The 14,474-nt window shown below is 40.4% G+C and overlaps 1 protein-coding gene across 1 annotated transcript; it reads left to right on the top strand.

The window, feature by feature from the left end:
• Positions 1-6,097: 6,097 nt before the first annotated feature.
• slc10a2 (solute carrier family 10 member 2) lies at positions 6,098-12,244 on the top strand. The gene is made up of 6 exons (XM_031279207.2): positions 6,098-7,175; positions 8,769-8,887; positions 9,076-9,164; positions 9,262-9,437; positions 10,057-10,214; positions 10,663-12,244. Exons 1-6 carry the CDS (start codon positions 6,781-6,783, stop codon positions 10,848-10,850), a joined length of 1,125 nt encoding a protein of 374 aa, XP_031135067.1. The 5' UTR covers positions 6,098-6,780; the 3' UTR covers positions 10,851-12,244.
• The last annotated feature ends 2,230 nt before the right edge of the window (positions 12,245-14,474 follow it).

The following is a 14,474-nucleotide window of genomic DNA, read 5'->3' as shown; positions in this document are numbered from 1 at the left end:
CTTTTGTTGGTTTGGCTGGTTGTCCTTTTACTTTATAGTTACACATTACATAAACTATGTCGACAAGTTTAATTTCTGGGATTGTTCCCGTGCCGCCGGAGGTTCCACCGGATGTCCCTCACCTGGCTTTCTAAACTCTGGTCTATTCAGGAAACATCCTCCAAGCTAGAACTGACAACCAAATTATGTTTATCTTTTTTTTTTTTTTAAGTAAAATTGTCACCATACACTTGACATCCATTTTAATTCCAAAGCTGGCCTCCCTACGTACACGTTCCACCAAATAAGTTCGTTCCCGAGACTATTTTGCAGAGGCACCGTGGCTCCGTCCAGCACGTAGTGCCGCCCAAGACGATTTTGATTGGTTTAAAGAAATGCCAATAAACCAGAGCACGTTTTTCTCCCATCCCGGGATGCTGTGTGGACTAGCCAGACCCTGCTCAGCAGCTCTGTGGAGGAAGGTCTGGCAATGCGAGACTACACATTACATTACTCTTTCAAGAATGCAGGCAGATGCACATACTGTAAGTACACAAGTTTGGCATCTCACTCCGAAATCATTGGCATTAATCTGCTGCTATAACAGCCTCCACTCATCTGGTTTCATCTGGCTCCACATTTTGGAACCTGGCTGCTGGGATTTGCTCCCATTCAGCCTCAAGAGCATTAGTGCGGTCTGACAATAAAAATATGTTGGCTGATGAAAGGGTCACACAAAGTTTAGTCTATATCCTTGACATTCCACTTGTCATGTTGAATCAGACAAGGGGCTTCCCCAATTCAATTTTATTTATAGTATCAAATCGTAACAGTTATCTCAATACACTTCACAGATAGAGTAGGTCTAGACCACACTCTATAATTTACAGAGACCCAACAATTCCAAGAGCAAGCATTTAGTGCGACAGTGGGGAGGAAAAACTTCCTTTTAGGCAGAAACCTCAGACAGACCCTGACTCTGTGGGTGGCATCTGCCGCTGCCGCTTTGGACACAGACACTGATACACATATAGAGATATAGAGAAATATAATTCATGATAATCATAGCAGTTGGTATGATAAACAGTGGTAGTTATAGTAACAATAAAGATAACGCAGCTATGGCTAGCAATAATCTCAGCTTGAAGCAGACGGGAGAGGAGAAAGCTTAGCAATTTTTACACAAAAGTATTTAGGAAAAACAGTATGGTAGCTCCTTTATCGCTTCTGGAACTAAGCTCCATTTGGTGCAGAATACTCTTTTACTTTGGACAATGAGTCTTCCTCTTACTGTCATGATTATGATGCTGTAGTTTACTTTTAAGAGGCCAACAATTATAAAAGATGGACTTTGGAGTAATATTTAATAAGTTACACCGAGGAGTGTTGTTATCCATTGCAGTGTAGTATCTTTCCTGATTTCTGGTTATGCACTGAATCTACAGCATAGGCTCTGCGTCGAGCGCTGTGAGAGTCCCGTGAAGGAAAAAAGCTGACTGTTTTCTGCAACAACCTCCAGCACAAAGCACAGTCCCTCTGTCTCTTTTCTTTCTGTCTTTCTCCATGAAATGATGCGGCAATCAAGTGAAGAAGCAGTTAGCTGTAAGCATTACAAGTAAAGCTTTCTGTCCATCAGGAAACTGTAAATCACTGAGAGTCAAGGCAGAGCAGCCGGAGGACATCAAATCTCCATAAAATATGATCCAACTTCACCAAAATCACTGAAAATGTTTAAATGCACACTAATATCCTGAATATGACATAATTCTGTAAATGTGTAAAAGAGTCTCTAAATGCATACTGAGATTTGTGAATGTGTACAGGAATCTGTTAACGTGTATTCAGAATCTGTGTGTGTAATCGGATTTGTAAATGTGTAAAAAACAAACATCTGCAGGCATATAAGAAGTCTTGAAGTGGTTCATGTTGGGCAGACGGAGACTCAAGAGTGAAAGGCCCTGAGCATGCTCAGGAGAAGCTGTTGTGTTGTGGAGGCTTTGAGTGTGATGACACTGAACCCAGGGAAGGGTAAGAGCATGAACAAGACACTCAGCTGTGAGATCGCAACAATTGGCGACCATTATCTTTAATTCTGTTAATATAAAGTACAACTTTTACAATACCTTACTCTAGGTTATAGTTGCTAAAGTTCATTTAGCAAATGTTTTAAAGCAGAGTGGTAATACACTTGGTAATGCATGATGGGAAACATCTAGTCTGCAAAGAAGGATGGAAGTAGAAGGCAAAGACTACGTAGCAGATCAGCAGATGCGGCCATAAAGTTTTTATAGAAGCTAGTAGATAAGGTGTCAAGGTTACATCCTTAAAATCTCATTTTTCTTTTTTTTTTAGCCAGTGGGACAGTTTCCCAAAGGTGTCTTCATTTCCTTATTTCCCAGTGAAGCAGCTTTGTTCAGATTAAAGTATGGACCTATCGGATCAGATTATCTGCAATCAGATCACCTTAGATAATGGCCTTTGCGTGACAGACCTTCACTTATTCACACATCAGGAGCAGAAAGATACTTAAAATTTAATGCGTTTAACCTCAGCCAAGGACAAGTCAGATGAAGAGAAAAAGATAAAAGCTGATGGGACAGATAAAGACTGATAAGAGTCCCTCTGAAGGGCTACCATAAGTATTGAACTGATCTTTCCTCATAGCCCAGCGCTGAGTTAGACATACAGGCAGAACTCTGCACACACCTTCCCTGTTTATGAGAAACGAACAGGAATGTCAATCGCTGCAGAAAGCTTTTCAAGGTGTAGCTTTTTATATATGGTGATGGCGCAGTGGATATGACACGTACCTTTGGTGTGGGAGACCTGGGTTCGACTCCCACTGCGATACATCAACCAATGAGCAAGACACTTAACTCCTAGTTGCTACAGAGGCATGCGACCTCTGATATATATTGCAATTGTAAGTCGCTTTGGATAAAAGCGTCAGCTAAATGACATGTAATGTAATATATCAGTTTAAAATCACAATTTCTTATGGAGGTATCACTGTAGTACTATAAGTGAATAAGAGCTGGGTGTGAGCTACAAATGCCAAGGATTTATTTGTTTTAATTTTGTCATGACAACGCTTCAGTATGTATGGAATTTGAAAATTATCTTTTCAGGACTAAAAAATAATTCGGAATATTTTTAAGTTTAAACTATACTATATATAGGCAGAGTGCTGCTACAGTGCTGTTACAGTCATTCCCCGACTGCAATGACGTGCAGAGACTCGCAGATGCAGAAGACCCAGAAACGCTGACCAATCAGAGAGGTCTTAAAGAGACAGGCGCTAAAACAGAGCGTTTCATACAGAGGGTGAATACAGGTATATTCAGACGGACAGTATGAGAAAAAGAATGCGTTTTTCGAACATGTAAATTGTAAACATGTTCTAGTAGAAACCCAAAATACATAATATAGGACCTGCCTGGAGAAGATCTATGTGCTTAATGTCAAGCACCAGATACACAATGGAGGCTGTCCATTGGTCGTTTGACTGTCCCAAGCAGCATATTACAAGTCATGTTAACGTTTATAGTGACATCGTCCTATGGCGCCATTGCAATGCTAACAAGCACTCACCCCCCCGTTAGCATCCCATTGACTGCCATTCATTTTGACGTCACTTTGACAGTGAATAACTTTACATCTGAAGCGTTTAAAGGCTCTATTTGTCCATTTGTCCATTTATTTCTAAAGAAACACGATAATGTATAAAAGGCTCCATTACCTTGTACCTCACGTTATGGCTCCGTAGCAGACGTTTTTATAAAAATAGGCTAACGATTGTGTCATAACCACGTGACTTACTGTCGTATAGTAGAGGAATTACCGTATAGTACAGGAGAAGCTCTCAGGCAGTGTGGACTTCCATTAGCTGTTTAAGTTTAATTACTAATGTTAACTATCATTTTAGTGATCAATAATTAGCCTGTGTCTATGTTATCTCCTTACATATACCTACGCTCTCCGTCTCTGCAATATTCGGAATGATTGAGATTTCTCTTAACACAGCTACCAGAAGACTTACAACTTTCAGACAGGTTGCTCACGTCACATTTACGTCGTCTCTCTCAGTTGGAGGCTGCTCAGTAACGTTCAGCCATCACCGGAAAAGTGCTTCTAATATCCTTCACTGGTCTCCATCCAGAGACACGGGATCTGTTGGTCCAGTTTATATACAGTCTATGATAAGTAGGCAGGTTGGGGTGGTGGATGGGTCAAACAAACACACCAAGGACTGTTCTTTTTTTTTTTTCATATTTGCGATATGAAAAAAATATAATGGCAGTTTCTCCATGTTGCATTAGCAGAGAGAAGAATAATCTAGTTTTCTCGTTTACATTTTAAATAAAAACTGATAGCCCACAAAGATTGAAACGTATTTGAAATGATTGAATATCAGTTCTTATGTCAGTCTAATGAAAAATAGTTATTTGAAAAAAATGCAGGATCGGGGCCCCAGTCATATTAGTGTCTAATTAGTGCTGGGTAACATGACTTTAACAGAACCATAAACTTCAAAATCCTCATCTTACCAAACCTTGTCTGGCACAGTCTCAACAAAAACATTTTAAGTAGCATAAAGGTTGTGTAAATTGCAGGGTCTGTTAGTGCTGCAGTAAATTATACAGATCACATCATTTCTTTTATCATGTCCATATTATTTTATGGCATATACAGTAAGTCTAAAAATGTATTCATAAAATGTGACTGACGAGTGGAGAGCCTAATGCTCTTTAATCTTTTTTAGTTTAATCTGCAGACACACCATTGTTTCATTGTGCAGCTACATTGTTAAAATACATAACACAAATTAGTTAGTAACTGCTTTTCCTTGGTTGCTCTTTAACTTTACAGTTAAGCTTTACCCCTTCCTCAGGTGGCAGACACACACTCTTCAAGAGGACCCTGGGAAGGTAAGAACAAGCCAATTGTTTCATTATTTTGTTGAACAATTGGGGGGGGAAAAGATTAGGAGTACAGTTTTTTCCTGTTCTGAGTTATTTGTAGTTCTCGTGCAATTCCTGACTTTGGGCAAACGTAATCAAAGCCGCAGTGTTGAACATGATGCACCTGAATCAAGATGTCTTTTATCACACTTCAACTTTTTTATTGTTTCCACACTAAAATGCCTTTTATAGGTTTACAACATTGAATTAGGGATCGTGGATGTCCTGCATCTGCACCTGGATCTCGGCAACAGTTGCTGTGTACGGTTGTGTTTTTCTTTTCTTTTTTAATAGGCCTACATTTTTATTGTTTCATGTTTTACTCAGTGTTTTACGTATTTACAGCTTAGCCCTGATTGGCCTTTCTCTATGAGGGATATGTACTGTAGGCTTTTCAGAACTTTTCTAATAACCATGTTGCAAATGTAAGTAAGTAAAGTTTATTTCTAAAGCATTTAAACACAGCTTAAGCTGACCAAAGTGCTGGGTCTGTCCGAGGTTTCTGCCTAAAAGGAAGTTTTTCCTCGCCACTAAATGCTTGCTCTTGATATTGGTTGTTTATTCATTATTATTTCAAGCGTCCTGAAAAAAACATGGAAGTGGTCAAAGGCTCCAGTCTAGATTGCGGATCGGGCTGCATTTTTCTGTCCGAGCCCGGCCCGCGTCCGACAGAGCAGTAACCGAACCTGGCCCGAGCCCGACAGGCATTAAGATATTTATGTCCGAGCCCGAACCGAGCCCGACACAGTTAAAATCTTGTTTTTTTCTCATACTAATGACACATACGTTTGTTTGTGTGGAAAGCCCGCTTTTATTAAGCAACTGTAGGAAGGCATTCGGAAATGTCAACAGATGAGCATCAGCGCGCACAGGGTAACAAGCGCACGTTAACACAGCACCTACATAATAAGCTTTTTTAAATTTAAAATGTTCAATGCCTTATCGCGCTGATGTGACCAAGCCCGACCCAAACCCAAACATCATTTCTAAATATCTGTCCGAACCCGGCCCGTCGCGTACCGTCGCGTACCGTCGGGTCCCAACGGGCTCGGTTCGGATATCCATCCTCTACTCGAGTCTTTATGCTAAGTTAGGCTAAACATAGTCTCGCATTGTCAGACCTTCCTCCACAGTGCTGCAATACAATCCTTTATATTGTATAATATTGTGTATATTTAACTGAATTTAGATAAATTGTAGAGACTTGGATTTACATTGAAATGTAAGACGTTCTTCTATTGAACAGTGTCAGAAAATCTTTATTACATCGCCTGCGTGATTTAATGGTTTAAAATAATGAATTAAAGAAAACACGAGGCCATGGAACTTTTATGGGACCTGTGGAATAAAAGACCTTGTCCGTAGGGTGTGTGCCCTAGCTGTCTGTGAGAACTACAAGCATCTTCCCTCCTTACTGGCATTGCAGGATGATGATGCTGCATAGCATAGCTGTCCAATAAAGTTTTAAGAGGCCAAAGGGCAGAAAACGTTGGAACTGTGGCGCTTTCACAATTCACATTTCAGAATGATTCTCTTTTTATATGCATGTGCTTCTGAACACTGACCCCATAAAGTATTGGTTAATTTTTGATTTTTTTTCAGCTGATTTTTCCCCTCCCAGTTGTGTCCGGCTGTGGCAGGGTGGGCATAAAGAGCAGTGAGCTGGGCAGTTCTTGCCACTGTCAGCCATCATCTTCTTGGATATCGGAGAAGGAGAAACTGGTGAAGTTTCGTGGAATCTTAAGAACTACCAACCCCTGAGGGAAACTCTCATCTAGTCTTCTCTTTTCTAATTGGCAGCCACCGATTATCCTCTTCTTCTACCGTTGCATTGTCCAAAATGTCCATGTTAAAGGCCACAACTGTGCCTGCTGCCTGCTCCCCTCTCTCCACAGTGTGCTCCGGCCCAAACTGCCTCGTTCCTCCCAGCAACTTCAACGAGACGCTGGGCCTGGTGCTGAGCACCGTGCTCACTGTGATGCTCGCTATGGTCATGTTCTCCATGGGCTGCACCGTGGAGGTCAAAAAGCTGTGGGGCCACATCAAGAAACCCTGGGGCATCCTCATTGGCTTCCTGTGCCAGTTTGGAATCATGCCTTTCACAGCCTTCGCCCTGTCGCTGGCCTTCGGTGTGCTGCCAGTGCAGGCTGTTGTCATTATCATTATGGGCTGCTGTCCCGGAGGCACCGGCTCCAACATCATCTGCTACTGGCTGGATGGAGACATGGACCTAAGGTAAGAAACGTGCTGGGCCTGGCTGTAGAGCTGCAAAAATGAATCGATCGGTTGTCAACTATTTAATTAATCGCCAACTATTTTGATAATCGAATGAGTCATTTATTATGAAAAATACAAGTGACAAATCAGCACAGAAAACCACGCAGCCTCTCTTGATTATTCAATTTGTTGATGTTGGAACTACAGCTGCAAATATAAATCATTCATTCAATCAAGTGATTAGTTGTCAACTATTAAATTAATCACCAACTGTTTTGATAATCAATTAATCAGTTTGAGTCATTTTGTTAGAGAAAAGAAGAACTTCTCTGATTCCAGCTTGTTAAATATGAATATGTTCTAGTTTCGTCTCTCCTCTGTGACAGTAAACTGAATAGCTTGTTGAGTTGTGGACAAAACAAGACATTGGAGGACGTCATCTTGGGCGTTTGGGGAATACTGATCCACATTTTTCACCATTTTCTGACATTTTAGACACCAAAGAACTAATCGAATAATCGAGAAAATAATCAAAAGATGAATCGATTATAAATGAAAATTATGTGAAAATAATCGTTAGTTACAGCCCTAACCACCTGGCTGGTTTGGCAGGCTCATTGGATTATCTAATGTAAGTTAATGAAGTGTTTGGATGACTGCATGCTGTCAAGCTATTTTAAAAAAAACCTGCCAACCTGACCACACTGGATGGTTTAATGGTTAATAACACATATGTTGTGCAACTATATCTCAATCTGTGTGTGAGAAACGAGATTTGTAAATGTGTAAAATAATCTCTAAAATGCGTACTTAGATGTGTGGATGTGTACAGGGATCTGCAAATGTGTATTCAGAATCTGTGAATGCGTAATCAGATTTATAAAGGTGTAAAAACAAACCTCCAGATCTGTATTCAGATTTGTAAATACATATACAAATCTGTAACTGTGTACATAGATATTAAAAGTCAAAGTATTTTGCTTCAAGAGCTGACAGAGATCTGCAAATGTGTGCGGAGATGTGTCTGTTCCGCACTGTAACGGTTACATTTCTCAACCCATTTCAGTCGTTTTCAGGCTTTATGATGTACGTGGAGTAGAAACAAAGTGTTGTCTCTAATTAGAATCTCCATAGTTAGGCTATAATCGCTGCGAGACCAGACACTACTCTTCTCAGAAGCGTCAGCAGCGGCCATGAAGCCAATACGACTTGGTATAATATGTCTACGCAGCCCAGAAATGTCACACGTAACATCTCTGGGCACCGTGACACAAAATGCAGGACAGGCGAGAGAAGTACACTGTTACAGCCCACCTCTTGGGAACACCCAGCCAATGTATCCTTCTACACCCAACATGGGTTAGTAATAGGACAAAATTTAGGTCCCATTTAGGCTGATATGTGTCAAAGGGTTCTGTATTTGACCCAATGCAGGTTGCTAATGAGGCTAACATGGGGTCAGGCACACCATTAGGAAATTATGGACAGGGAGGAACACATATTCCAAATTGGGCCCTTCTTTCACTACCCCGCCAGCACCATATACTTTTGCGTAATTTTACGAAATATGTTATTAAAAGAAGCTTGCTTGACATAATCTCCCCTCCTCAGTATCAGTATGACAGCCTGCTCCTCTATCCTGGCTTTGGGGATGATGCCTCTCTGCCTGCTCATTTACACCACCAGCTGGACTTCCTCCGACACCATCGAGATCCCATATGACAGCATTGGTAAGTAAGAAGCAAGACAAATCTGTAAGAATTGTACAAATTCTTTATACTTTAAGAGCTTCCATGCCTATTGTTTTATCGGGTTGTTTGATCACTTTGTAGTTTTCTACCAACAGCACTGTACAGGGTTATTATCATCCTATAATCATGTGCTGAAATGAAATCTATGTATCCTCCTATGTATCTAGGTATCACTCTGGTGGCCCTTCTTATCCCAATTGGTGCTGGGATTTTTGTTAAACGCAGGTGGCCCCACCTAGCAAAAAAGATCCTCAAGGTAGGAATCTAAATATGACTCAACTTATTTTGTGAATATGATGTTTGATCAAGGTTTTTTTTTACATTTACACACGTGGCTTTATCCATTGAAACAGGTAGGGTCCATCGCAGGCTTCGCTCTCATTATCATCATAGCTGTGGTTGGAGGAATTCTCTACCAGTCCTCCTGGACCATTGCTCCCGCCCTGTGGATTATCGGAACTATCTTCCCCTTCATTGGTTTCGGCCTAGGGTTCTTCTCGGCCCGCTTTGCGGGTCAACCCTGGTACAGGTATGACCAGACAGTGTTTTAGTGATATTGGCATATACCAATTTTGTCAAATAAATCCTGTATCTGCTTGATTTACATTTATATTTGCTTCATAATTTCTTTTCCATTGTTGTCTAAGTTACTAATTAACAAACATCTTTAAAATTGGTTTCAAACAAACCAGAGAGGTGATTGTTGGAGCAGTGTTTAGACGAAACTAGACTGGTTTTGACTTTGAGTGAAGTGTGTTTTATGATGATAAAAGTGATTTCGGGGCTGTTTCATGTTAAACAAAAAGGATCTTACTCTTTTAACAAAAAGGTCTATCTCTGTAGGGATCCTTTCATAATGTTGTCAGACACTTAGAATAATAATTTGAGCCTGTCAGTGGCAAAACAAGCACTTTTAGTGGACGGAAACTGAAGGTGCGCAATTTCGCATTTATGTTGCTGAGTGCGGCAGTTTTGCTCAATACCGGACCGTATTCAAAGATTGTTGTCCCCACGATTCACTCAGACACAAAAAACATGGGAAAACAGGGTCCAGGTCTAAAAAACAAAACAAGTTTCCCTTTAATTAAATTGTATAAATCCTGAAACCACTTCTGCATCAACAAACCCCAAATCCCTGTTTTGTTCAGATGTCGAACCATCGCATTGGAGACGGGTTTCCAGAACTCGCAGCTGTGCAGCACCATTGTCCAGCTGTCCTTCAGCCCTGCTGAGTTGGAAGTCATGTTTGCATTCCCGCTCATCTACAGCATCTTCCAGCTGGTGGTGGCAATCATATGTGTGGGAGGTGAGAGTTTAGCAGGCAGACGCATACACAGTTCAGGACGGCATTTTTTAAACGGTGGAAGCATTTTAGTCAAAACTGGATGTTATCATCTACCACTAAAATAATATGTAGGTAGTAGGGCTGTCAACCGTTTAAAATATTTAATCATGATTAATCATATAATTTTCCAAAGTTAACTGGCGATTAATCGCAAATTAGTCGCACATTTTTTATCTTTTCTAAATGTACTTTTAGGGATCATTTTCAAGTTTTTTAATTCTCTCACCAACATGAGAGCGGAGAAATTGTTTTATGCAAATGTTTATTATTATTGCATCAATCTAAAACAATGACAAATACTGTCTAGAATATTGTCAAGAGTAACCTCAAAGGTAGTGTTTGCTCAAAAATATGCTGAAAGCATAATATGGCAAGATGGCTCTGAATCCATATGGTTTTTCCTCTGCAGCCTACCAGGTGTATAAAAAGAGATGTGGCGGTGGTTCAGCTGATGCAGACAGTGAGGCTCCATCCCTGGAAGCTGGCGACAGTGACTCAGCAAAAAAGAACGGACACGCTGTGGACAACAGTGCCTTTGAGTTTGATAACGATGACCACAGCGGAGAGAAGGACGTCAAAAAGATCACCCAGCTGTGAGATCACAGACCTGCAAATCACAGACTCTGGACTGATCAGTATGAACATCCAGGGCCTCAGCACTACTGCAGACAGCAGCCGAACACACACACTGTGAACACACACTGCACTCTGCAGGCCGGAGCTGTACACCACAGCTCCTGTTCCAAAACATTTTTCAAGAACCGACAAGCCCGAATGTCTTCCCTAGTGTGGCCCACAATTAACTTCAAGGGGGAGCAGTGACTGACACACTGTATTATATTGTGTTGAATTGCATTGTATGAATATACAAGACCCTCCTTTGACTTAATTTATTCATATAGTATCATTTCTGTCAGAAAGCCTTTACGTGTCTGATTCAAACTTGGGGCAGGGTATCATTCGGGAAAATACCTAATACCGATGAATTCTGAAACACTTTAAAACACTTAAAGGTCATAAAAATTCATTCAGATTTGGCAATTTGATGATGCATCCACCTTAATTACTAAAATGTATCTGTATCTTATCGGCTATACTGGACCTATATTTACTTGGTATCGGATCAATACCAAGTATTGCAGTATTGCACACCACTAGTAAGCGGGCATATGGTAACTTAAGAGGTAATATGGCCTTGTGTGCTCTGATGAATGTGGCATGCAGTTAACACACCAGTCCTAACTATAGCTTTTAAAGTTATTTATTTAAAAGTTTTCTTGAAGGGCTGTGTAGTGGATAGAGACTTTAAAGTAGTAAAAAACTTCTTTAAACATTCATCATTTATCTGGTAAGACTCAGAGTTGTGTCAAATGAGAAGTGTGTTTCGCAGTCATCAGACCCACTAACAGAGCATAATGCTGTTAAGTTTAAAATAAAAGGTGATTCTGATGTAGCAGATGAAATCAGTGGTTACTACAGACCACCTTTGGCCCTGGGGCCCAGATGCAAACTTCTGCTCTGTGTTCTCGGCTCATTCAGGTCCTTTCACTTATTCTATGCCTCTTTTAGACTACAGTAGTCAATACATAGAGGTAAGGGTGGGATCGGGTGCAGCTGATTCTTGGCATTTTGAAATGCATGAGCTTGTGGTTATACATATCCATTCAACTGAAGAAACAGGGATATGCGGTATATCCCAGTATATTTATGAAACATATTCACAGCTTATATGTTAGTCCTCTGTATTGTGCAAATGTAAAAAAAAACAAACACAAAATTCTAAATTTCATGGATTAACATCATATTACATTATAACATTGTACATTAACAAAATATTTTACAAAACTCTGCAAGAAACGTGCCTTCTGAAATGATGTTTTTATCAAAACACTTTTACATTGTGGTTGTCTATTTTGTTGTAATGATTCATGTTTTTATGTAAATATGTGAACTATTCAGCTCAATAAACATATTCAAATTTTGTTAACTTAGCCTTTATGTTGTATGTGTATTTAATGTAGAAATGATAATTAGGAGAATATCATGATATATATATGAATATTTTAATTATTAAAATGACAATGACCCCTATGCAGTGTAGGGTGTAGTGGTAATTGATGAGACGGGTGTACTATAGGTAGATGGGCGTGTTGCCGAGGAGGAAGCGGGTAAACTCTAAATAACTAAACTATATATTCCAATGGCTCTTTGGCTGATAGGCGTTAGGTGTTGGGATGGTTACTGTTAAAATGTATTCCACTACTACTAACTAAACTATAAACTAAATACATGCCCTAAAATTTAATTTGTAACATACTTAGAAAATGTATGCGCAAAATACATGCAACAAAATTGAAGGAAAAAAAGGAAACAGAAATGCAAGGGAAGAATGGTACACCACACACTCCGGTAAACTAACAACGGCAGCACAAAGAGACGAGCCCCACCGAACCCCTGCATTTGGTTTGGTTCGTCACGATAGAATCATAAAAAAGTGCGGAGTACTGGCTAGAAAGTATGTTAGGTTAGTATGTTAATTGAGTGTCAGCCATCACTTTTTTTTTTTTATCTCGGCTGTGTGTTGGACAGTTCTGGCCTCGCCATCGTCCATTCATTAATTAATTCTGATAATGAAACACCTCTTCAGCCATTAACCCGCTTGGTCACTTGCCAAATAACATTTTTTAAGACCATTTACATTTCAATGCATTTTACAATCAAAATCTATTTTTTTCAAACAATAACTGTTTGCCTGGTAACACCTGAGGGTTTGACTAATACCTGGCAATCATTGCAACCATCCTATAAGGTTCTTATGCAATGCAAACATTGTTCACTGCTCCAGTAAATAGGACGTGCCTTAGATACGACTTGCCTACCTTAGCAACGGGAGATATTTATAGTCCGCTCAGCTCAAAGAACCCTTCAGCTCAGCTACGAGCCAGAAAGCTAGCGCTATGCTAACAAGGATCAAAGTCGATAACATAGTGTACGGTTGACAATCAGTAAATATAATTTGACAGTATGTTTAACAACAAGACAAGCTAGCTATCCAGCCATGCCATTGTCCCCAAATCAATGCTTTCACGAAGAAATGATGCGCCATGTGTCGGCCACAGCCTAAAGTAGCGAGCTGAACAGCGAAAGGGATGAGAGATGATCGCTGTGAAACAAATCAGTCCAGAGGGGCAGTGTAACTTACTTCCTGCAGCTTGTGTGTTATTGCCATCCTGTGGTGTTCAGAGGACGAGGCACTGAAGGACTAGAAGAAGAAAACATACTTTTATTAATCCCGCAAGGGGTAATTACTTGGTGTTACACATTACACAAAGGCCCGAAATACACACACATGCCCAGGACCTATACATGCACAAATGGAGAGATGTCAGAGTGAGGGGGCTGCCCATTAAAGGTGACCTGAGCAGGTTTGGTGCCTTGCTGAAAAAGCTGAATTGGCCCCTCTCCAGCTACCAGTCCACACTCTGTACTTGAACCAGCGACCCTCGGGTTCTCAGGCAAAGTCCCTATGGTCTGAGGTAATGCCACCCCCAAACTACACTCAAAAATAACATTCAGACTTTTGTTTTCTTTTAATGTAGCGCATTCATTTAAAAGACTCCTTAGTAGGTTTCCTATATCACTTTTTAATGGACACCCTGCAGCCAATCAGAATTGAGTGTTCTCCTAGACCATGGTATAATTTTGTTACTACACACTACTGCCCAGATGTCCTTCTGAAAAACTGGCACACGTAGATTTTGGTCTTCAAAAGTGATGTAGTAAAATGTTCACATGTACAGGCCACGTAGTCCTAGTACAGGGTCAGAAACATATTGCTTTTCAACCATAAAAAAACACATTCTTGCAGTTGTTCAAAGTCCAAGCTGTGACAGCAAAAGCTAGTCAACAGTCACAAAAGGAGAAGTGCTCTCATGTGATGGTAAACGTGTTCAGCTGTGTGGCATAACTTCAGTGCTGAGCCAAAGAACCACTTCAGAGTGGGAGCAAACCCAAAACACCACCCTTTCTTCCTTTCACACACTCGCCCCTCCTCCTGATGAGTGCACTACAGCTGCCTTCACTTACTGATAGAAGTAATGGGAATTCTCACACTTCCACATGGCCGTGATTGCAAAAAGTAGCCTATGTATCGCCCCATTAAGTAGCATGTATATATTTTAGAGGTTTAAGAAAAGAGTCTGTTTTATTAAAAGAGGTCAT

The sequence above is a fragment of the Sander lucioperca genome, chromosome 8, assembly GCF_008315115.2.
Source record: "Sander lucioperca isolate FBNREF2018 chromosome 8, SLUC_FBN_1.2, whole genome shotgun sequence".
Taxonomy (NCBI): Eukaryota; Metazoa; Chordata; class Actinopteri; order Perciformes; family Percidae; genus Sander; species Sander lucioperca.
This window is presented reverse-complemented; position numbering and strand designations above follow the sequence as displayed.